The 21524-nt window shown below is 42.2% G+C and overlaps 1 protein-coding gene and 1 long non-coding RNA gene across 6 annotated transcripts in view; one reads left to right on the top strand and one right to left on the bottom strand.

The window, feature by feature from the left end:
- Positions 1 to 1002: 1002 nt before the first annotated feature.
- PEX5 (peroxisomal biogenesis factor 5) lies at positions 1003 to 18671 on the bottom strand. 5 transcript variants are annotated; one of them, XM_025048758.1, is made up of 16 exons: positions 18566 to 18671; positions 16883 to 17045; positions 16551 to 16586; positions 16166 to 16298; positions 15848 to 15979; positions 10501 to 10606; positions 9941 to 10031; positions 9432 to 9542; positions 9090 to 9182; positions 8644 to 8763; positions 4811 to 4954; positions 4560 to 4630; positions 3932 to 4144; positions 3449 to 3614; positions 2951 to 3108; positions 1003 to 2775 (listed from the first exon to the last, which is right to left on the bottom strand). In XM_025048758.1, exons 2-16 carry the CDS (start codon positions 17027 to 17029, stop codon positions 2574 to 2576), a joined length of 1923 nt encoding a protein of 640 aa, XP_024904526.1. In that variant the 5' UTR covers positions 17030 to 17045; positions 18566 to 18671; the 3' UTR covers positions 1003 to 2573. The 5 variants fall into 5 exon arrangements, with proteins under 5 accessions (XP_024904526.1, XP_006914727.1, XP_024904527.1 ...); XM_006914665.3 differs by lacking the exon at positions 18566 to 18671 and adding an exon at positions 17683 to 17840; XM_025048759.1 differs by lacking the exons at positions 3932 to 4144; positions 18566 to 18671 and adding an exon at positions 17683 to 17841.
- Positions 18672 to 18726: 55 nt separating this feature from the next.
- The window catches only part of LOC112481888, an 11473-nt gene continuing 8675 nt past the window's right edge, over positions 18727 to 21524 (top strand). The window contains exon 1 of the long non-coding RNA XR_003047097.1: positions 18727 to 18791. This is a non-coding gene — a long non-coding RNA (uncharacterized LOC112481888). The remainder of the gene's footprint in view (positions 18792 to 21524) is intronic.

The following is a 21524-nucleotide window of genomic DNA, read 5'->3' as shown; positions in this document are numbered from 1 at the left end:
TTTCCCTTTATCTCTAGTGCAACATGCCTTTTTGATTTCATAGCACATATAACAAACCACTTGAAATTTTCTTACTTGCTTCCTTATTCTGTCTCTCCCTCAACTAGTATGTAAGCCAGGAGAGCAGGGACCTTGTCTGCCTTGTGAATTGTATCCATGATGCCTGAGTAAGCACCTGGCACATGACAGTGGCTCTGTAAATGCTGGCTGAATTGGACTTGGGTTCAAACGAGGCACCTGGCACTGACCCTGCAAGAAAACCACCGTCTTGGATCCCATCGTGCCACCAAATGCAGGCAAAGCAGATAAACCTGGAGATTTCACTCGAACCAGTAGTTAGCTCAATTCTCAAGCCATATACAGAGCCAGATTTTTTTTCCTTTTTGTATCTTTACACTGTAAAAATTGCTGCCTCGGCCTGCCCAACCCACTCCCAGACCAGTGGCTTCACACTGCCTGTCCCCTCAGAGCCCAGGACTCCAGTAGCCGGAGATCACCTAGGTGGTGATCTTCTCCCATGGTTTTATTTTCTCTCCTATGAAAGGATGACACATGGACTGACTGACTGACTGACTGACTAAATAAATAAATAAATGGGAAATTGCAGAATATGACGAAGCAGGGAATAAATCATAATCTTAACACTTTTAGCATATTGGGATATTTCCTTATTCTCTTTTCAATGTATTTTTTCTTGAGATAACCTGTAGTTTGCTAAATTTTTCTCATTTTGTTGTTAGCATTTACTGTCCTTTAAAAATGTACCATAAATATAATTAAACAGCTAAACAATAATTCGATGTCTGATAATTTACTGCACCAATTCTCTTTTAGACATTTTCTTTTAATTCTAACGTGGCCGTGAACATTTATTACCAAATATAAATATGCTTATATTTAAAAATGTGCCCCCAGGATAGTGACCCACCTTTCTCTGTTCCTGAGAAAACCAGATAGAACCGAATGAAAACCTTAAGAAGCCCTAAGCATTGAAAAAAACTATAAAAATTCACTCATGTAATTCACAATAAAACAATACCAAACAATGACAGAGCACCCCGTATTTTCCCTTATAGAATACAAGTATAAAAAATGCATATGATTGTAAAACGTCTGTCTCTCCTGCTAAGCCATAAGCTCCATGAACACAGAGACGCTGTCCATCTCATTCATAGTACCTAGCATGTATTAGGTGATTAATAATTACTGGATGGATGGATGATCAATATACCAATGAGAATCTGAAAGATAAAGAAAGAAGAGGACAGTTGTTGTGCACAAGGCCTCCAAACACCAACCCCCACCCCCAACATCACGCCTGGCAGCAGAACTCAGTTCCACGTCAGTTTGATTTATTCTTCATACAAATATTTTACATTTTTATTTTTAAATCATGTACACATATTCATACAAAGAAAAATAAATTTCAGGACGAACCCTCAGGACCATGGTAGTTTAAAATGAAATCTCTCTGATCATTAGCTCCTGAAGACAAGGCAAGAGGCTCAGCAGTCATTTCTGGGGGTCAGTGTAGCAACCCAAGCAGGGGACAGTTGAGAAGAATCCAAGCTGCTGCCTCATCTTACCTCAATCTTCTGGAAGGGATTTTTCACACTCTCACCTAGAAACATTTCAAGAAGTACAGCAAAGGCTTGAGGTAACACTGAACTCTCTCTTTGCTAGGAATTTGGCAAGATGGCAATCTCTAAACCAACTTTCTAGAAGTGCTTTCTAGCTCCATCCCTACTCGCAGGCCTAAGAGGAGCAGACCCTGCTGCACTCATCGGATCCCTCATCCTACTGCTCTGTCCTCTTACCAAAGGCCTCAGCACAGAGCCCTTGATCTGATCCCATCTGGTTTCTTCTAGGCTCACTCTATAATGAGCCTTCCTCCTACCCCACACCCTAACACTGACTCAAGCAGCTCTTACATTCCCCTACAATAATGATGCCAGCATTACTGCATACAGCATCATTCCCAGGGCACCCGAGAAGGCCAGGAGAGGTCCAAGAATGACAGAACTATAAGCACCCTTATCAAAACTCAGCAGCTCTGCTGAGCCAAATCAACATTTAAATCAAAAAGGCCAACTCCTGACACATCCCATCATAGATATAGTCACCACGGAGGCACATAATAGAAGAACCTCCTACACACGCTGCCCAAGGAAGCTGTACGGTTTATCAACTCCCAGTAAAAGTGGGGGAAAGAACAGACATTACATATGTGGTTGACTCTATCAGAAATGGCAGCTGATGACAACAGTTACCCTATATCTCTGGGTCCTATCCAAAAAGCAGCACCAAGAAAGAGCATGACGAGCAGAGAAATCTGTAGCTGGATGTGCAGCCCTTGAATTACCAAGGGTCTCAGAGACAACACAGCTCATTTTCCTACAATTATGTAGGAGCTAGAACACAGACCACCCACTCTACACTGAGGCAGCTCCTGAGAGGCCGTACCACTTATGGTCATCAGCCCACCCCCTTGGTAGGCCCATTTGGGGAGAGGGAGTCACGTCCAAAGCAGGGACCCCTCCAGGCAGACACTCACAGGGCAGCCCATCCCACTGTCACTGGGGTAGCCCAAACATAGCTAAGAGAGTGGACAGATCCCGGGCATCAGCTGCCCCATAGGCATCGCTCTGGCCTAACATAGACAATGCCAAACGCAGAGTGCTCCAGATGTTCTCTGACATGGCGCCCCCTTCACCCCGAGGGCCCCGGCTTTTCCTCTGCATGTTCAGGGCCTCCAAAAAGTGTTCCACAGCCTCCCTGTAGGGAAGAGGAATGAGAGCTGGTGAGAAGAACACCAAGGAAGGAGGTAGGTCAGCTGGCATGGGGAGAAAGAAAGCTGGTGTTGGTTAGTCAAGTAACAGGAGAATGAGGAGTTAGGGCCAAAGGCAGGGAGAAAGAGTTCATTCATTCATTACTCAATAGATACGCTCACCGGTGAGCCCCAAGGTTGATGCAGCTGATGCCCAGGTTATAGCGGGACCGTATATAGCCAGGCTGTAGCTCAAGGGCCCGACGGTATGCAGCTACTGCTTCTTCACTCTGGTTTCCATTGGCCAGGGTGGCCCCTAGCTTATTCCACAGCAAGTAGTCCTGGGATAGAGATGGAGAAGGGTCAGGGTCATGAGCCAGGCTCAGATCAAATTCTGCCCATTCCTCCCTCCAGTTCAACACGCTGTTTGGCTAACTTTTGTTATGATCCCATTCCTTTCTCCTCAACAGTTCATTATGTGGCCACAATATAACCACTCTCGCTCCATGCAGACTCCCTTAAGGGCAGATGACCCTGTATTCCCTTCTTTTCCCAATTCTCCCAAAGTAATCACTACATAGAACATTGGAATGAAATATCACATGACTCCAAAGGTCCCAACAAATGATTTTTCCTTAGGGTACAGTCATGTCCTATTTCCATTCCTCCCCTGAGGCTCACATTGGGACGAACGCTGAGGGCAGCTGTGAAACAGTCCACTGCCTTGTCATACTCCCCACTCAGGTTGAAAAGGACTCCCAGCCCACACTGTACATCAGGGTCAATGGACGTAGGGTCCAGGCGCACAGCTGCCAGGAAAAGCTCTTTCACTTCAAGAAACAGGGAGCTGAAAAAAAAACACAAAAAAGAATGTAGATGGATATGTCTATGTGCCTACCCCTCCGAAATAATTCCTTATTTATTCAATCATATCCCTGAAATTCAATCACATATCAGTCACCTCTCCTACTCTAATTCCAAGTTAGAAACCTGTTTTTCCGTCTCATCCCAGAATTACACTGTAGAAGGCCGACCTCCTTTAAGTGGACCCTGGGTCTCCCATCCCACTCTTAGACCCTTAAGTCTCAATCTATCCAAACTTCCAAAATCAAGGTTCTCCTCCTAATCAGGTTCCCATTCTCATCCCAGGAACTCCTCACTCACTCAGACAACAGAGAGCCCAGGATGCGCTTGCTGGGGCCCAGTCCTGCCCCACTAGCCCCTTCTTCCCCAGACACCACCAGATGGGCATAGGCTGGTGTGTAGCGCAGCCAGTCTCGCAGGGTTTCACAGGCCTGTCGCTGCAGGGACTCGTTGGTGAAGCTGACAGCCAGCGCCATCAGTGCTGTCCGGTTATCTGGCTTTAGCTCCAGACACCTGTGTGGACAGAGATGGGCAGAGCCGGTAACGCAGTGACACTAGCACCCGTCAGCACCATGGGATCCAAGCCAAGCTCTGGAACGCACAATCACAATGGCCTCACCCACCAACTCCCTAAGATGAAGATATAGAAGAAATCCTCTATATCTAAGTTATTAATAAAGTTACAGATCTTAGAAGGAGAACATTTTAGCTGCCAGGGAAACAGCCAGGGTCCCACAAATAAAACCAAAAGCTGTTGAAAGGATGCAACCAGTTATCTCTAATTCACTCCAAACCTTAGTTTCAATCATGAGAAACACTTTTGTTAGCAGCCAGAAAGGAAAGAAGGATCTGGGTCTGGGCTCCTTTCGCTCTAAAGGCTATTTGCAGAGTCCTAGAAGCAACTCACCCCACCTTTCGGTGTACTCACTTCCGCAGTGCGCTGATGGCTAACAGTTCCTGTTCATTTTCTGCCTGGGTGGTACCCAGATACTGCCAAGCCTAGAGAGAAGTTCACAGATTCCATCACCTATGTATTCACCTTTCTATCTTCCCTTCCTCTGGCTTCCCCCACTCACCATCTCACTCTCACCTCCCACCCCAGGCCATCATCCAGGCCCTAATCCATCTGCACCATTCTTTGGGGCCTCTAATTTGTAGTCAGAATAATGAGTCGCTCACTTCCATGTGCTTAGGATCATGCTGCACGGCTGCCTCAAAAAGGAGCACAGCATTTGGCAGGTCCCCCTCCTGAAGTCGCCGCAGCCCTTCCTCAAAAGGCTGGGGGTGGTCACGCAGGGGGTTCTCCTCCTCAAACTGGTACCCCTATAAGGAAGACAAGCCAAGTGAGAAACCAGTATGACAGGGAGCAGCAGAAATGAGAGATGACAACCAAGACAGAAGTGGAGAAGAAGATGAAGGCCTCCAAAAAAGTATCTGAATAAATGCTGGCAAATTGTCCATATTATAAAGGAGATCTATGACTACAGTAAAATCATTCAGTATTGTACTCATGCTGCTATCTCCTGTTCGCAATAACTAGAAAGCTAGACTAGTCTACAAACTCTGATCCATGCTGGGAATAAGCTTATTTTAGGAAGTCTTTAGAGGCATGTATATCCACATCCTTGACTTCTCACCACTGGACATAACATGTCATAACAGGACTTGCTTATAGTAATGAGATAAGCTCTCCTTAGCTATTCAAAGGGCATTTCCTAGCATTCTGCAATAGTGTGATGACGTATAAAGGAAAGGCAATCTGGAGTCAGAGGCCCTGCATTCAAATGCAACTCTTACCTAGCTCATGGTCTCACTGTCCACACTAATGGGATAACGTGTTCGAACACTTTGAAAATTTTAATTTATTCCCCAATTTCATTCTTAAAAGTTATTAATATTAATCTGTATCTGAGAGTAAATGAACGCTAGATCCTAAAATCCTGAGGACAGAAAATGCTGCAGAAAGACACTGTTCTCCTCCAGCTGAGGATTTCTCATTTGAGGGAAGAGTTATGATGCTATGTGCAAAGCTTCGTCTACTGGTATTTCGTGTTAGGCAGAGAAGTAATACGGTAAAATGGGAGTCACTAATAAGCTGTATGGCTTGGGACAAGCAAATAAAATGTTCCTTTTGGAGGTTACTATCACAAAACAGCATACCGCAATGACCAGATGCAAAACACCAGGCAGGGTAAATGTAGTAAAAGACAAATCAGAATGAAACTGTACATAACAAAAACATGAGTTGAGGCCCTTTTTCACTGTTTTTGTGAAACTGCAGAAAAACCAGAAACACATCTTATCAGAAAGTTAAAAGTCATCAGATGCAAATTATTTGTGACAAAAAATTAAATAATAACAATGGAGGTTTAAGGAGCAAAATAGATAAGAGATGAATTTGGGGTAAATGTATAAAAAGTATATTCATGTTGAGAATAGATAACGTTCCTGGGACATCTCTGTAAAATATGAAAACTCAGAATGTAAAAAATGACCCTTTACCAGGCATCAGAGCAAGCCTTATCAGTAAAGGGCCAGATAATAAATATTTGTCGAAACTACTCAACTCCATCATTGCAGTGAGAAAGCAAATACAGACAATATTTTTAAACATAAGCATGGCTTATATACTTTTCATATGTCACAAAATTTTTTTATTTTTTTATTTTTTTTTTTTTTACAAACACTTAAAAATGTTAACACCATTCTCAGCTCACAGGCCATAAAAAAATAGGTGGCAGGCCAGATTTACCCATGGGCCATAGTTTGCCAACTCCCATCTTAAACTATTAAAGTTCAACAAAATAAATCCTTCTGCATTCATTCTCAACTACTGTCCATCATCAGTACATGTTTTAAGCCACCCCATAGGAAACAGTGATCATTGCCATCTACAACACAATTTCCTAATGAAAGTAATTCCTGCCTCTCGGAGCTACTGAAAACATTAAATGTTCACCAAAGCTTTACCAAAAAGTTTAAAATACTATTCGTAAATAGATATTATCCTCAGCAGACAATCCAACAAGTCGGTGCCACCATGTTGCAACCACAGGGTTCCCTAAGTATCCTCTTGTCCGTGCTATCTGTTATCTATCCTCACCGAGGTTTTACAATTGCTGACCAGAGAGGAATTTTTCAAAATTAGAATATCTGCACAAATGAAAAAAAGAGTACTCTGGAGGAACCTCCAACAACCCACAGAATACAGGATAAGCTTGGGGTCGCTGTTTCATCCTAAAAAGTCTAATCCACGCCAATCATTAGGTCTGATCATTGTCTGGTCTATACAAAAATCTCATAAGATCACACTGCAAAAAACAGGATCACTACTAAGGCTGTGTCCCATCACAGAAAGTTCTCCTTTATGCTAACAATATATAATATCTGCTTGAGCCATAGGTGCTAAGTTGTCTCAAAAATTTAAGGACCACCAATAAAAAATTGTACATTCAGAGACCCATGAATGTATCTGAGAGTCAAATCCACATTTGAAAAAAAAAGTACTAATGACATATAATTCAGTAACAGTATACAGCCAGATAAAATCTGAATTGATCATTATTAGAGAGTAATAAAAGCACAGCACATTTTTGTGGCATATTAATGCAAATGTTTCTAATCCTAATTTTATAATATCCCAAGGTATCAGTGGTATCAAATAGGGTTTAAAAATATAAAAACATAAGTATATTTTTAAGTTTTGAATTAAAAAATTTATTCCGCCTGGATGTCATTAATATAGGAGTTAAAAAAAGCTAAGAGGAAATGCTGCTCACGTGAAACTAGTGCTATGTCTGTATTTATCAAAAGCATGTAAACTTTTATCTAAAGTTTTCTAACTTGCCATTTATAAGTTGACTGAGTCTATGCAAGTTATCAGATTTGTTAATACAAATTAATAAAAGTATCATCTCCAAGTATTTCCTTTAGTTCCTCCTCATTAGAATTCTATAGAAGAAACTCTTATTATGGCAAAATACACAGCAGGGTCTCAAGAAGCCAGCTCTCTTTTCTATTACATCACAGGAGAGCTCTCAGGAAATCAGGTTCGGATGATAAACAAAATCACATTTTTTCCTAGTACTAGGCTGATTTGCCAACGGCTTTCAAATCCTAGCCTTTTTTAAGTTATCTTGAACTTTATTCTTCTCTATCTTTGCTCCCTTATGTCAAGATCTATCTCCAGCATCCCGCCTTACATCTCAGGCTCTGGTTCTAGCTCCAGAATCCTTTTCCGACCAGATCTGAGCTGAGGAAAAGACATCACTCCTCACCTCCCCAGTCCCTGGTTTGCCTTTTACAAAGCCAAGCAAGTCTCTCCCTTCCCCATCATGCTGCAACTCAGCAGCTCAATTATTAACCACAACCTCAAATATCCTACAATTCACAAGTAATATTTTTTCACAGTGATATCCCTGAAATAACATATGCTTCTAAATTAATAATATATGCTATATGCAAAATTTGATCATCTTTCACCACTGACTGCTGGAAAACCTTCCTAACATTTAAGTTATTTAGCATAATTCTTTGAAAACACCCTAAATTGGGGCAAGTGGTTAGTATCTACAGGAAGAGATTAGAATGTAAAATAAACTTGTGAGTTCAAAAAGTAAATAGATTTTAAAATGTGGAGGCACAAAGACAGTCGACCAACTACCACTCTCTACCAAAGGAGTCATCAATCTTCTCAAAATGGTCTCAACCTCCAAAGCAGAGCTCTTTGGTCTATGCTCTTAATACATTATGTGCAAACATCTATCACAGGTATTATGTCACCGTATCATTGTTATTTGACAAAGGTGGTCTATTACCGTTAACCTTTATATCCTAAGAATAAAGCATAATCTCAATTACTAGAGGACAATAGAAGCAAGAGAATGTTTTATACTTCTTTTCATGGAAAGGGCCTCAAAAAAATAATTAACTAGAAGTGGGTACCCAAATTCAGAATTAAAGGAAAAACAACAAAACAAGAAAATACTGCAACCTGAAAAACCAGCTCTTGCCTTATCATAGGAAGCGGTTGTGAGGTCGTCATACTCAGAAAGCCAGGGGTGAGCCTCGGCTTCCCGTTTTGCCATCTCCTCCAACTCGGCCTGCAGCTTGTCCCAGAAGTCGACATCAGACTGTAAAGAAAGGAACAAGATAGAAAAAGGAGATCCATCATGACCACTCCACTCCACCCTCAGCTCCTTAAAGCAGTAGTCCTTAAATTTCAATGTGTTTAAGATCATCTTGAGAGTTTTTTTTAATGCAGATTCCTAGATCCTACTCCTAGAATCTGATTTAATCTGAGTTGATGCCCAGGAATGGCATTTGGAGGAGGCACCCGCCCCATCCCAAGCAAGTCTGACACAGATGACATTCATCATCTCTGAGGTTAACACACCCACTCTCTCCGATGGAGTCTTTTCCCCTTTGCAGTGTCTGTTCCTGCACTATCTGCTCTCACCTCTATAGCCGATTTGGCTCGTTCAAATTCCACATCAAGGGCAGATGTGTTTACTGGTCTCGTAAACTGGTCAACCCAGGCATCTGATGTACCCTGTGACAGAGAAGGCCTGGTCACACCACCACCAACGTTCCACTTGCTAAACACCAACTAAATACCACCAACCTGGACAATTCTGAGAAGAACATTCTCAGAATCTTTTTCCCACCCACTCAGGACCTGGATGCTACCAATACAAGCTGGCAATAAAATCCCTTACCCATCTGGGACCACTGAACACTGAACCCAAGGCCTAGGCACCAGCTGGCTCTGAAGTGGGACTGGGAAGTGACAATGTCCTACCTGCTGCTGTATAAACTCTGCTGCCCACTGTTCTGCCTGAGCTTGGCCCGACCCTGCACCGGACTCCAGGGACACCTGCCCCTCGCCAATCTGCCGCACGAATTTCAGGAACTGGGGCACAGAGACACACATAGGCCACTCGGGAGAGAACTTCCAGGTGTGCACTCTCAACCATGCCCAACAGGAGCCTGCACTTACTCCTCCCCCTGACCATCTCTAGCTGCAGACAAGATATGCTAAAGACCCTGCAAACACAGAGAGCAAAAAGAAGGGATTTCTGGCTCTAAAGATTTGAGAGGACACAGAAAAGAGAAAGGGTTAGCAGGCAAGGAAAGGAGGGAAAGAATGTTAGAAGGAAGAGGCGGGATCCTAGATCTCTGTTCTCCAGGAAAGAAGGAATGGACCTAGGATCTCATCTCCTGTTTAAACTAAACCTGGGTAAGAAAAGCAAGACCCTTGACTTCTAAGACCAGCTGTGCTGGGCAAAGCAGTAGTGGAGTGTGGCTCACCTCAGAGTTAGCCAATTTGGGGTCATCCACTTTGGCCACAAAGTCACTGGCCATGTGCTGCAGGTCCTCCTCAGGATGATATTCATCAGACCTGGAACAGATAAGAACAAACCAATTTTACACATTCGTCAGCCATCACCTTCCCCATGCTATTCTCCACTCCCAGCCCACAGCAATTACAGTTCCTGTGGAGGATAAGAGGGTGACCCTATTCCACTCTCTTGCGGAGGACCTACAAAGCACTAGCTATATCCTTTTACCTCTCTGTTTCCAAAACACATCTTTGCAGAAAGAAGAAATAGACAGACTCAAATTAAAAAGGGAACAGGGTACCTAAGGCAAATTTACAAACTTTTGGTTAGGATAGTTAGAAATCTTGACCCAATTATATTTGAGACATAAATTCATAGGGGTCATAATACAAGTGGAAACCTTAATGCAGAAAATAAGGGGATATGAGTTGGTTTGGACATGTGAATGAAGAAGGCTGGGAGAGGCTGGGAAAACTGTCTAATCCTCCTTTCACAGGGACCCATCCAGAAAGCAGCAGCTGCACTCACCAGCGATCAGTGGCAGCTGTTCCCTCAGGCTCTCCCAGCCACAGCTTCTCCTCTGACTGCTCCAGATATTCCTCAGCCCAGCGGGCAGGGGACACAGACAAGGGGTCTACAAGCAATAGAGAGTTGGGGAAATCACACAGGATTCAGTGAGGGATCAGACAAAAAGACAGTCCTAATTTAATCAAGCCAAAGCAGATGAAATCTTATTCATCACTGACCCCTGGTCAAAAAAATATAGATATACTACTAAATTTTCAATATCCAAACAACACCCCCAAAGGTCCCGGGCTAGAAATTTACTGAGCTGAGAACAAGAAACAAAACAAGGAGGCTCAGGAAAAGAGTAAGGACCAAACCCTTTTGCACGAAGTGCCAGAGACTTCAAAAAAAAAAAAAAAAATAGCAGGCACTAGGGCCTCCACCTTCCTTGAAGGTGCTGCAGGGAAGCAGCGACAAGCTAAGAAAGAACAGAAGAGCTCCTGTTCCTTGACCAAATCTCTGGTCTGTTCTCCATGCACAGAGTTCACACCCTCCCAACGAAAGGAGCCTCATATTTCATCTTAATATACCTACCAAGAGAATCTGAGAAGCGGAATGCTGGGCTAGAATTAAAAGATACATGGGTCCACTCTTCTCACTGGATATTTATTTTTTTCATTTTTTAATTGAGATGTAACATACAAACGTGAAAGTACATAAAGTGTACCAAACATAAGTAGACCACTTCATTAATTTCTACATATAAATACACTCAAATCGCCACCACTCAGATCAAGATATAAAACACTTTACAGTTCGCTTGAAGGCTCCCTCATGTCCCCATCCCCCCGGGATAAACATAATTCTGACTTAAGTCACTTTTGATTAGTTTTAAGGGCTATGATTTTTAGACTTAATTCCGAAACTGTCTTAGCTCTAGTGGCAAAGGGTACTGGTGCAACTTCAGAACAAGGGCGACAGATCGAATGAGGGGGCTGAACTGTTTCTCAACCTCCAGGACTTTGCCCTTTACTATTCTGGGGCCAGGAAAAAAGGGAGCGGGGCAAGGAGACTATTCAAACAGGCCCTAAAGAATGAATAAACATAGAGAAAGCATGAACCTGCAGTGCTCATTCCTTCTGCTCTGTATCCACATCTTTTCAAACCAGATGTTACAACAGTCATCCTGTCTTGTTTCCAATTTGAAGATTTGTCATTGCTTTTAACACTGAGAAGGCATAATCATCCCCTCAGTATTAGTGTTTAGAACTTTATATTCCATTTAATTGAAACTTTGCCTGAATAATTTCAACAAAGTAATCTCAACATCTGAGAAAGTAATGTCAAAATCTAAAAAAAAAAAGAATCAAGACTCTCAGAGTACACCTACTTATAAAGAAATAATATATTACTAAAATAATAAAAGAGTTGACCATTTTTTTAATCATAAATTCTTTCTCTTAATTTCAAGGGCTCTCAACATTTATACCCTGATTTCTCTCATTAGTTCTTACAGGCAACATTTCTCTTTCCTTTGCCCCAACTAGACTGTTGGCTCAAGAATAGAGACCTAATAAGGAGATGTTTAATACTTAAATAGACTTTATAATACCTCCCCTTTCCTTTGTCCCATTCTGTTGAAAAATAACCAGTCCCTCCTCACTCTTCAGTCACGCCTTACTCTCAACTAGAGTGTTTTGCAGAAGCATACTCTGGCCGCAAGTGCTCCTTGAATTATAGAGCACCGTTTCTGTGAAAGCTCCTCTCAAGAGCAAGAAGCAACAGAGAAATATAAAGCACCTGGACTTTAAAACAGACATGAGGTAGATTAGAAGCAAATCCCAGAGGTAAGAAAAGTCATCTCCAAATAGCTGTAATTTGGTATTTGGTCATATCAGCCACAAGATGCAAAATTTTCTGGCATTGAGAACCTGCTTCAACAAAGAAGTCAAAATAAAATAACCAAAAGAACACTACTTGGCCTTCACAATATTTTTTGAAAAATTCTTACAGAAAATCCGATCCTTTTGGATACCTCTGAAATTGAAGCAACTAAGGCCTGCAGAGGGGAAAGGACTGTCCTAGGGTCACAGAGATTAGCAGAGTTAGAACCAACAATCTAGAAACCAAATATCCAATTCAGAATGTTCACCTCATACAGCTCTCATAGTGTGCTCATTCCATCTGAGCACATCTACTCTAAGCTCAAAAGATAAAAACTTAGAACTTCCTACCTATCCCCATGAAAGTTTCTGCATTTGCTAAAAAGCACAGTGGTAAAGAATGTAGGTTCACAGTCATCCTACGTGCACTCAAATCCCAACTGCATGACTTATTCATTGTGTATCTTCAGACAAGTTACTTAACCCTCTAAATTTTCACTTCCTTATCTATGAAATAGAGATAATTATAGCTACCCTACAGGGACTGTTGTGAAGACCAAATGAGATAATGCATACATAAAATACAAAGTAACAAATATTAGCTATTATTATTATCATAGCTGTCCGCTCAGGGCAAACCCACACCAAAAGTAGAAAACAACGTAAGGAGAACATTATTCCTTCTATTCCATAGCCTCTACCTCTGCCATCCAGGGGAGATCTATGGCATTCATCTTCTGCTACTGCTGCCCACTGCTTTTCCTTTGAAAGTGCAAGTTTATCTTTCTAGATTATCATATGAACCTCATATACCAAGTTAGCTCAGGCTCTCTAAATTCAAAACTCCTTAAAGATGTATTTCATTCCTAGAGCTGAATAATCATGAGATGGAGAATTTTTTAGCCCATAAGATTAAGGGGTGGGGGGATTCCATCAAGAAACATGGCAGACTAGAAAATGAGCTTCATGTGGTGATCGAATAATTCTATATCTTGATTGTGGTGGTGCTTACACAAATCAACACATGACAAAATCACAGAAAAATACAAACATACACACAAATAAGGGCATGTTGAATTGGTGAAATCTAAAAAGCTCTGCAGATTGTACCAACAGCAATATCCTGATTTTGATATTGTGCATAACTAACAGTTATACGAAATATTACCATTGGGGAAAACAGAGTGAAAGATATGCAGAGCCTTTCTATACATTTTTGGCAACTTCCAATGAAACTATAATTATTTCCAAAGAAAACACTGAAACAAGAAAAAAACTAAACTTCAAGGTTCTTTTTAAACAATTCTAGAATCTTAACAATGGAGATTTGAAAATAATAAGGATTTAACAACATATCCTCTCATCTCAAAGTCTACTTATCCATAAAGTAATAGGTAACTTATATCATCAATATAATATCCGCAAATGTTATGAGGATAATAAAAAAGTTAATTACTAGAAAATCAATTTCCTTGAGCTCTTTCTCCCAAATCTCATTTCATTCATTCAATAAATACTGAAGGTGCACTACATTCAAAGCAATATACTACTGCGATAGGACATTTTTATGAAGGCAGACCCCAAATAGCTCAACTTCCCTTTCTAGCTTCCCATGTCCCTGCCTGTGAAGCAGGCAGTTACAAAAGAATGCATATAACAAAAGAAAGAGATATCCCAAAGAGGTCTAATGTGTTTTTCTAATGTTGTTTTTCAATTATAACTTAAGGAAGATTTCACTAATTGCAAGCAATTCAAGTATTGTAACAAAAATCTCATCAATCTCAATGCTTGCAGTAGCAATGATTTTATTTTGAGTTATGAAAAATAAGTGATGCCCACACATTATAAGAAAAGTCTCTCTGTGATAAGAGATAGCACTTAAGTCTAAGGTTTTTATTGGAAACTGAGTTTCAGTCTAGTGGGGAGTCTATTACTGCTCAGATTTTCACTTGAGGTAATTCCACAGAAAAGATTCTCAATGATAGTATAATGGTTCTAAGATGGAGCCTAGCATCAAACAGACATGAGAGTTTCAACATCATCTCCGTTACTGAATGATTTTGGACAAAGTATTTAACCTTTCTAAATCTTAGTTTCCTTATACATAAAATGGGGAAGGAGTACCTACCTTATAAGTGTTACCGTAGAGATCAAATGGGTTTAAGAATATGACATACTTAGCACTATTAATGAAACCAAGAGCACCTACTGTTAACCTTAAACTCCAACTTAAGGGAAGGAAAGGCAGTCATTATAAAAGAGACTAGTAGCTTTTATTAAAGGTGAGCTTTCGCTATTAGATTTTGGGGTTTTTCTCTTGTGTGAAGGAAGCCCTATCTTTAGGAGAATAAAAATGATGAGGGGAGAAACCAATTAGGTCTTATTAACCCTCTCCAGAAAATTCAGGAACTATGATGACGTGAGCACCATGAGAGTCTAGAATCTTTGTAACTTTCTCCATTTGTATCTCATGTTATTCTCGATTTCTTAAATTGGAAAAAGGCTAACAATGGTTCTCTTTGAGAGTAATTGGGAAAAAGAAAAACTGAAGAGAATGCCCTTCTCCCATGCCCCTAATCAGATCAGCTTAGGGGGAGAAAAATCAATCCCAAAAGATGCAGTGAGCATGGGACACTCTCAAAGAGGGAAAATTTGGCTGAGACCTGAAGAGCTGAAGTTGCAGGCCTGGCAGTACTGCATAATAGTTAAACCCACATGGTCTGGAATCATTCAAACCCAGAGTCAAATCCTAACTCCACCATTCACAAAGCTGTCACCTTGGGCAAAGTTTTCTTATCTGTAAACTAGGAATAAAAACAATAACTATCTCAAAGTTCTCGTGGGATTAAAAAGATAATGTATTTAAAGTACTTCATACAAAGTCTTAAACACAGTAAAAATTAGCTATTATTATTAATTTTTATTATCATGACTAAGGTATGGTCTTTATCCTCCAAGACCTTATATCTCAAGCCCTTGAACTCAACAATTCTACTCTCCAAGGCCCAACCCTGTTCAAGACGACTTAATGCCAGAATTTCATGGGCTATGCTAAATATTTCTCTCTTCCTGGGCCACACCGCCATCTACCTAATCTTTCCACCAAACCATAGCAATAAAGTTCCAGGTAACAAAGAATTTAACATAACTCCTCGTGTGTCTGTCTCTCTGTCTCTCTGTCTCTCTGTCTCTCTGTCTCTCTGTCTCTCTGTCTCTCTCACACACACACACACACACACACACACACACACACACACACACCCCTCTTATCCAGTTCAAACCTAATCCTTTGTTTAATATAACTTTCAATTCCCTATTATTATCACCTAAGGGAAATCAGGTTCCATACGCCATAGAAATGAGTCAAAGAGTACAGAAAAGTCATAAGCAGCTGAAATCTCTCTATATCCTAAGATGAATTAGGGTAACAGTATAGAACTTTGCCCCATAGGAACTATTTTAGATTTTACCATGATGAGCCTCACCTGTAACTTCAGAGATGAATTCTTGGGACCAGTCAGTCTCATTATAATCCTGAGTTACATCCACAGCATCTCCAGCTGCAAGAAACTCTTGGGCCCAGTTCTCAGACAAGGCCAAGTCTGCCACACCAGGGGCTTAAGAGAGAGAGAAAGAGAGAACACTAAGAAATACATATCTCTATATCGTGCCTGAGTGCACATGAAAATTGTTTCCTTGTGCATCTCAGTTCCCCAGTCCCAGCAGCATCCAAATATGAAGCTCTCTTGGCCCTATCTGCACAGAAAATGGTGCTCTCCCTTTCCACCAGACTCTGGACCCACCTCTCTGGGGTGCGTGGCGAAAGCTTGACTGTTCAATCTCCTGCATCTCTGCCAGGAGGTCATCCATCTTGAAGGTCTGAGGGGCACGGGATACAACTGGTACATTCTGGTCCTGGAGGAACTCAGCCACCAACTGTTAGAAGAGAGATGGTGAAATGAAGAGATGGACCTACTGGATGGGAGATATTCATGTCAAACACAAGGGAAGGAAAACACAGAAACTATAGATTTGGAAATACTCAAAGAATACATTTAAAAAAACAAGAGGGCTAAGGTAAATTTCATTTGGTCAGGAAAGTCCAAAGACTGAAATAAGGGTGAGCAAAGTTTAAAATAAAAACAATGGGCAAATGAAAAATGCAATAGAAGAGACTGGTATATTTACCTCATCCTCAGAGGCCACTCCCAAAGGCTTAGAGACCTAGGACAGAAGAGAAAGGAGAGACAATATGGTACAGTGGTGAAGACCAGACACACAACTCAAACATTGGTTAAAATTCCGGCTCTGCCATTTATATGACCTGGGGCAAGTCACAAAACTTCTCTGAGCCTCCGTTTCTTCATCTATAAAATGGATGCCTTCATCAATGTAAAGATGTACAGTGTTTAGTACACTGCTTAGTAAACACTCATTAAGTGGTAAATATTACTATTTGCAACACAATGGAGAAAGTATCCCAAGCCACCACTTGGGCTTTCCACCTCAGGAACACTCACCGCCTCGGAGGCTGGGGTTCCTGGGGGCCAGGGGCCAGGCCTTAACCCCTCCTGACGCAGGGCCTTGTCCTGGGTGAAGTGCCCCGCCAGCTTCATGAGCGGGTTGGCACCCCCGCATTCGGCCTCCACCAGCTCCCGCATTGCCATGGTGACCGCCAGCGCTCTGATGGGCAGAGAAGGTTTGGAACTGAGGTCCAGTAGTCATACCTTTCCCCAACCCCAACTCAGGCCGGATCTGGGGGAGACGAGTAGATAACTATCCCAGGTTGTTAGCCACTGGCCACCTTCCATCTCTGTGCCTTTTGCTGTGGCCCCCACCTCTGCCAGGAGTCGGAGAGGGGACCGATGCCCTCCTGCCGCCCCCAAAGGCCACTGCTTCCAGCTGGGGCCTCTCCAGAGGCCTCCATGACTGCGGTCTCAGGCGGCGGCAGGACTGGGCGACAACCGCCCAGCACCGAGGGGCCTGGACTCAAGGAGACTACGTGGGGACAATTCCGCAACCGGCTGTAGCGGGGCACTTGCCAAGCAGGGAAGAGTGGGAACGCCGCCTGACCGTAATACCAGTCCCCTACACTCCCTGTCGTCGGACGAGCACCGCGTGGGGCCATCCCCTCACCCAGTGTCACCTGAGCCCCTCCCCCAGGTCCGCCAGTCCGGGCCCACCCCTCTGGCGCTCCGGACCACCCCATCTCCCGCGCCCCAGTCGCAGCTCCAGCCCTGCCTCCAGGACCCGCGAGAACAAGGCAAGGATGGGGAAAGACCCGGAATATGTCCTCGCGCCCCCTAGGCCCTCTGCTCACCGCCGCGCGTCGCGCCGCACGACCCGCCGGGGCACCAGGTGCCGGCTGGAGGGGGAAAGGAAAGGAGGGGGACTGGGAGCCAGGGGAGGAGCTCGAGCTTAAAGGGGCCGTGACCGCCGCGCTGCTGTCGCTGAGTCGCGTAAACTGTTTTAAGGGGCGGGGCCTTAAGACTGCGACGCAGCGTGACAGGAGGAACCGTGAGTCTTAAAGGGGAAGTCGTCGATGTCGACTCAGAGTTCTTAAAAGGATCGCGGACTCTAGGACTTGTTTGATGGAAAGCCCAAAGAACAATGGAGCTAGGAGGGGCTCTCTGAGCTTTGGCGAAGCCAGGGTTTCGGGATACTGGGCTCAGCTCATTCTTGTTCTCCCCCCGGGAGGTGCACTGTGACTCAAGGGGATTCCTGCCCTTTCTAGGCCTCAATTTCAGATAAAGGCCTTGACACGGGAGTTGCTAGGGTCAAATCGGGGGCCTACTTTCTAGCCTTCTAGGCCTGCCCCCTTCCAAATTGCCTCTAGCGGGACTGTCATAATGTCCATGGAGACAAAGGCCTGCCCCCAATCCCTCTGCCACCTCTACGTAATGAGGAAAATAGCACTGGATGATGACAAATTCCAGAGACTAAAATAGAGTCCAATGCATCCTGAGACCTCAAGCTGGTAACCTACAGGGAAGGTGCACAGTGAGTCACTCCTCTTTCCTCCTTCCTCACTACTTGTCCAGGTCACCTTGGTGGTATTATTCCCACTGCTCCAAACTAGGAAAGCATAGACATGATGCAAGAAACGGTTTTTAATCATAGATTAAGCCTCAGGCCCCACCATCTACTACAGAATTGGGTCTGGTGTCAAACCTCAAGGTCACTGAGAAACCCTGAAATCTCACCTGTCTCCAAAATGAAGGGAGTCCTGATGTCGTGAAGAAGGGCAGGAGGTGCTCAGGGCTGCTGGTAGGTAAGCAAGGATGATGGGCTAGAGCCAAAAGGTCAGAAGTCCCAGCCCAGCCCAGGGTGCAGGAGAGGAGACTGATAGACAGCAGGTGGCGCCCTGGGACAGGTTTGTTTTCTGGCTGTCCTGCAGATTTCAAAGATGGAGGCGGCAAGGGACCAGAGGTACGTTGCTGCGTATACTTATTTCTGAGAAGGCAAGGAAACTGCTCTGACACCTCAGGGGAACAGAAAGACGGACAGGCTTGAAAATTGTGCAAAATGTCTCTTTACCTTTCCACCATCTTTCAGAGGCCCTAACCCCATACCCTTTTTTCTCCTTGTACACAAATCCTATCCATTTCATGTTCACTGTTCTCAGGCTACCATTGTAAAGCAAATACCTGGTACCTAATAAAATAAACCATTCCGAAGAGGAAGGGATGCCCACTGGGAAGTACATACTTGCAAAAAGAGGATCCCTGGAGAGGGCAATGTGTAACTGAAAGCATGTAATATGGTAGAATTTCAGAAAATCAAGGAGGACTCCCCAGTACCACTCAAACCGTATCACACACATAACTTTCTGTTCTGCTAGGAGAGTAATAACTGATTAGCAATAACTCACTATGTACCCAGTGGGGAAATGATAATAACTGATGTTTATTGAATGCTTACTAAAATCTAGGCATTGCACTGAACACTTTATGTGCAGTAGTGCTTATAATCTTCATAATGCCCCTATGAAATCAGTATTACTAACCCTACTTTATAGATAAGACATCCAAAATCACAGCTAGGAAGTCCAAACATAACTCCAAATACCTACCCATTATACACCCCCATCTCCCAGTTTGGTCTCCTACTCCATAGACTTCTTGACATAAACTTGACTCACAAGTCCAAGAAGGACTCTGGTGCTAAGAAAGGACTAATTAAGACACTTCAGTGTTTAATATTTAGTTTATCAAAGTTCTATATATAAAATTCTAGATTTTGTTAATCCAGGTTCAATTTATAAATTATATTTATAAAAATATTTTTATTAAATGAAATAATCCTTTTTACTTACTCTTTAATGTTTGATTAAATCAAGTTTAACAATATGAGTTTAGATACTTATATCGTATTTACTATGTATCAGGCATTATTCTGGGTATTTTTCAAATATTGATTCATTTAATCTTCACAGTAACTTAGTAATAACAACTATTATTATCCCCATTTTACAGATGAGGAAATTGAGACACAGAGAAGCTAAGTGACTTGCCCAAGCTTATACTCATGTTGCAAAACTGTGATTTGAACCTATACCAGGGTCATAAGCTTTATCTATAAAGAACCAAACAGTAAATGTTTTTGTCTTTGTAGGCCTTGCAGTCACTGTCACAACTACTCGGCTCTGCTGTTATACCATGAAAGCAGCTGTAGACAATACATAAACAAATTAGCATAGCTGTATTCCAATAAAACTTTTATGGACACTGAAATGTGAATTTTGTATCATTTTACATGTCTCAAAATATTATTCTTTTTATTTTTTTCAACCATTTAAAAATATCGAAACCACTCTTAGCTTACAGACTGTACATAGACAAGCTATAGGCTTGCTGACCCCTGTTTGCTGACCCCTGACCTTCACAATCTGGTTCCAGAGTCCATGCTCTTATACATTATGCTGGACTTTCTCTTTTTAAAAATAAAAATTTCATTTCCTTAAATGTTTTAAACCTAGTGGCATTTAATATACTTATACTAAAGCATTTTAAAATGCCCAACAAGATGAACCTATCAGGCAAAATCTTTCTAAACTCTTATTCAATCCTGTAAACCTAACAAATCAAGCTTATAAACATTTATGAAATTCTCTTAGTCCTCTTAAAATCTCGTCTAAAACTTTACTTCCCAAATTGAAGTCTAATACATAAGATTCTCTTAACTCATAAAGTCATTTACACACCTCTGGAAAGCAAATTTACTGACATGCATATGTCAAGATTACTGGTTAAACTTGGAACCACAGTACGAATAAAAGAGATTTGAGACAAAGACACAACACTTAAGAGGTACATATTCACAGGGCAATGCTATGAATTACAAGCAGACATTCTCAGTCCTGTTTTAAATGAGTTCTGTCTACTGTGTCATGAATCCCTAAGGCCATTTTCTTCAACTAATAATAATATCCAACTCGCAAGTTACAATTTTATCTAGTTTTTATTGTCTCATTTAAATGCAACTAATTTCTTTCGCAACTCTACTTGAGTCAATGAATCTCTTTAATTTGTAAGTATAAAATTCTGTATTCCTTTTTGTTAGGGGAGGAGTTGGAAATGAGGAACCACCTCATCTGGTTAGATTCTTAAGTTCATTAACGACATAAGATGCAATGTAATGGAAGTACCTATGCTCTGGAAATTGCAAATGAAGGTACGGGCTTCACACACGTACCTTCAGAAGGGTTTGTTGATTATAATTACTCATTCTCCTTTGAGCTTCAATAACCATCATTGGCAGAGACAGCTTGCAAAGGAATAAAATTGTATGTGTATAGTGAGAAGCAGCAAATTCCAAAGCTCGGCCCATCTAAGTATATCTGGACAAATCTCAATTTGCTTTAAAAGTTTTCAGAGTAATGAGATCTAGATGTACCCTGGTATATCCAGTACCTCCAGCCTAGGTTTGGGTACAAGTTACCCAACTCCATTCTGGACACACAGCAGGGAACTCCCCCAGACAGCAACAAGGACTGTGCTATTTTACCCCTGCTTGTAGCAATATCTTACCACCTTTAGAAATCTAGGGAAGTTTCAGAATGTGTCACCTTTGCCAAAATCCAGTCAGGAACACTTTGAGCCTCTCCCCTGAACCCCAGAAGGAGGGAAGGAAAGGAAGAAGGAAAGAGGGAAGGAAGGAAGG

The sequence above is a fragment of the Pteropus alecto genome, unplaced genomic scaffold (genome assembly GCF_000325575.1).
Source record: "Pteropus alecto unplaced genomic scaffold, ASM32557v1 scaffold94, whole genome shotgun sequence".
NCBI lineage: Eukaryota > Metazoa > Chordata > Mammalia > Chiroptera > Pteropodidae > Pteropus > Pteropus alecto.
The sequence above is the reverse complement of the archived record's forward strand: the minus strand, read 5'-3'. Positions and strand labels throughout refer to the sequence as shown.

Bases quoted from the DNA above. Each gene is read 5' to 3' on its own strand.
- PEX5 (XM_025048758.1), bottom strand. From the start codon at position 17,029: ATGGCAATGCGGGAGCTGGTGGAGGCCGAATGCGGGGGTGCCAACCCG. The intron at 10,607-15,847 runs GTGAGGCTCATC...TATTGCTTGTAG, and splicing joins ATTCATCTCTGAAGTTACAG to ACCCCTTGTCTGTGTCCCCT. The intron at 4,145-4,559 runs GTGAGTACACCG...CTGTCCACACAG, and splicing joins GCCATCAGCGCACTGCGGAA to GTGTCTGGAGCTAAAGCCAG.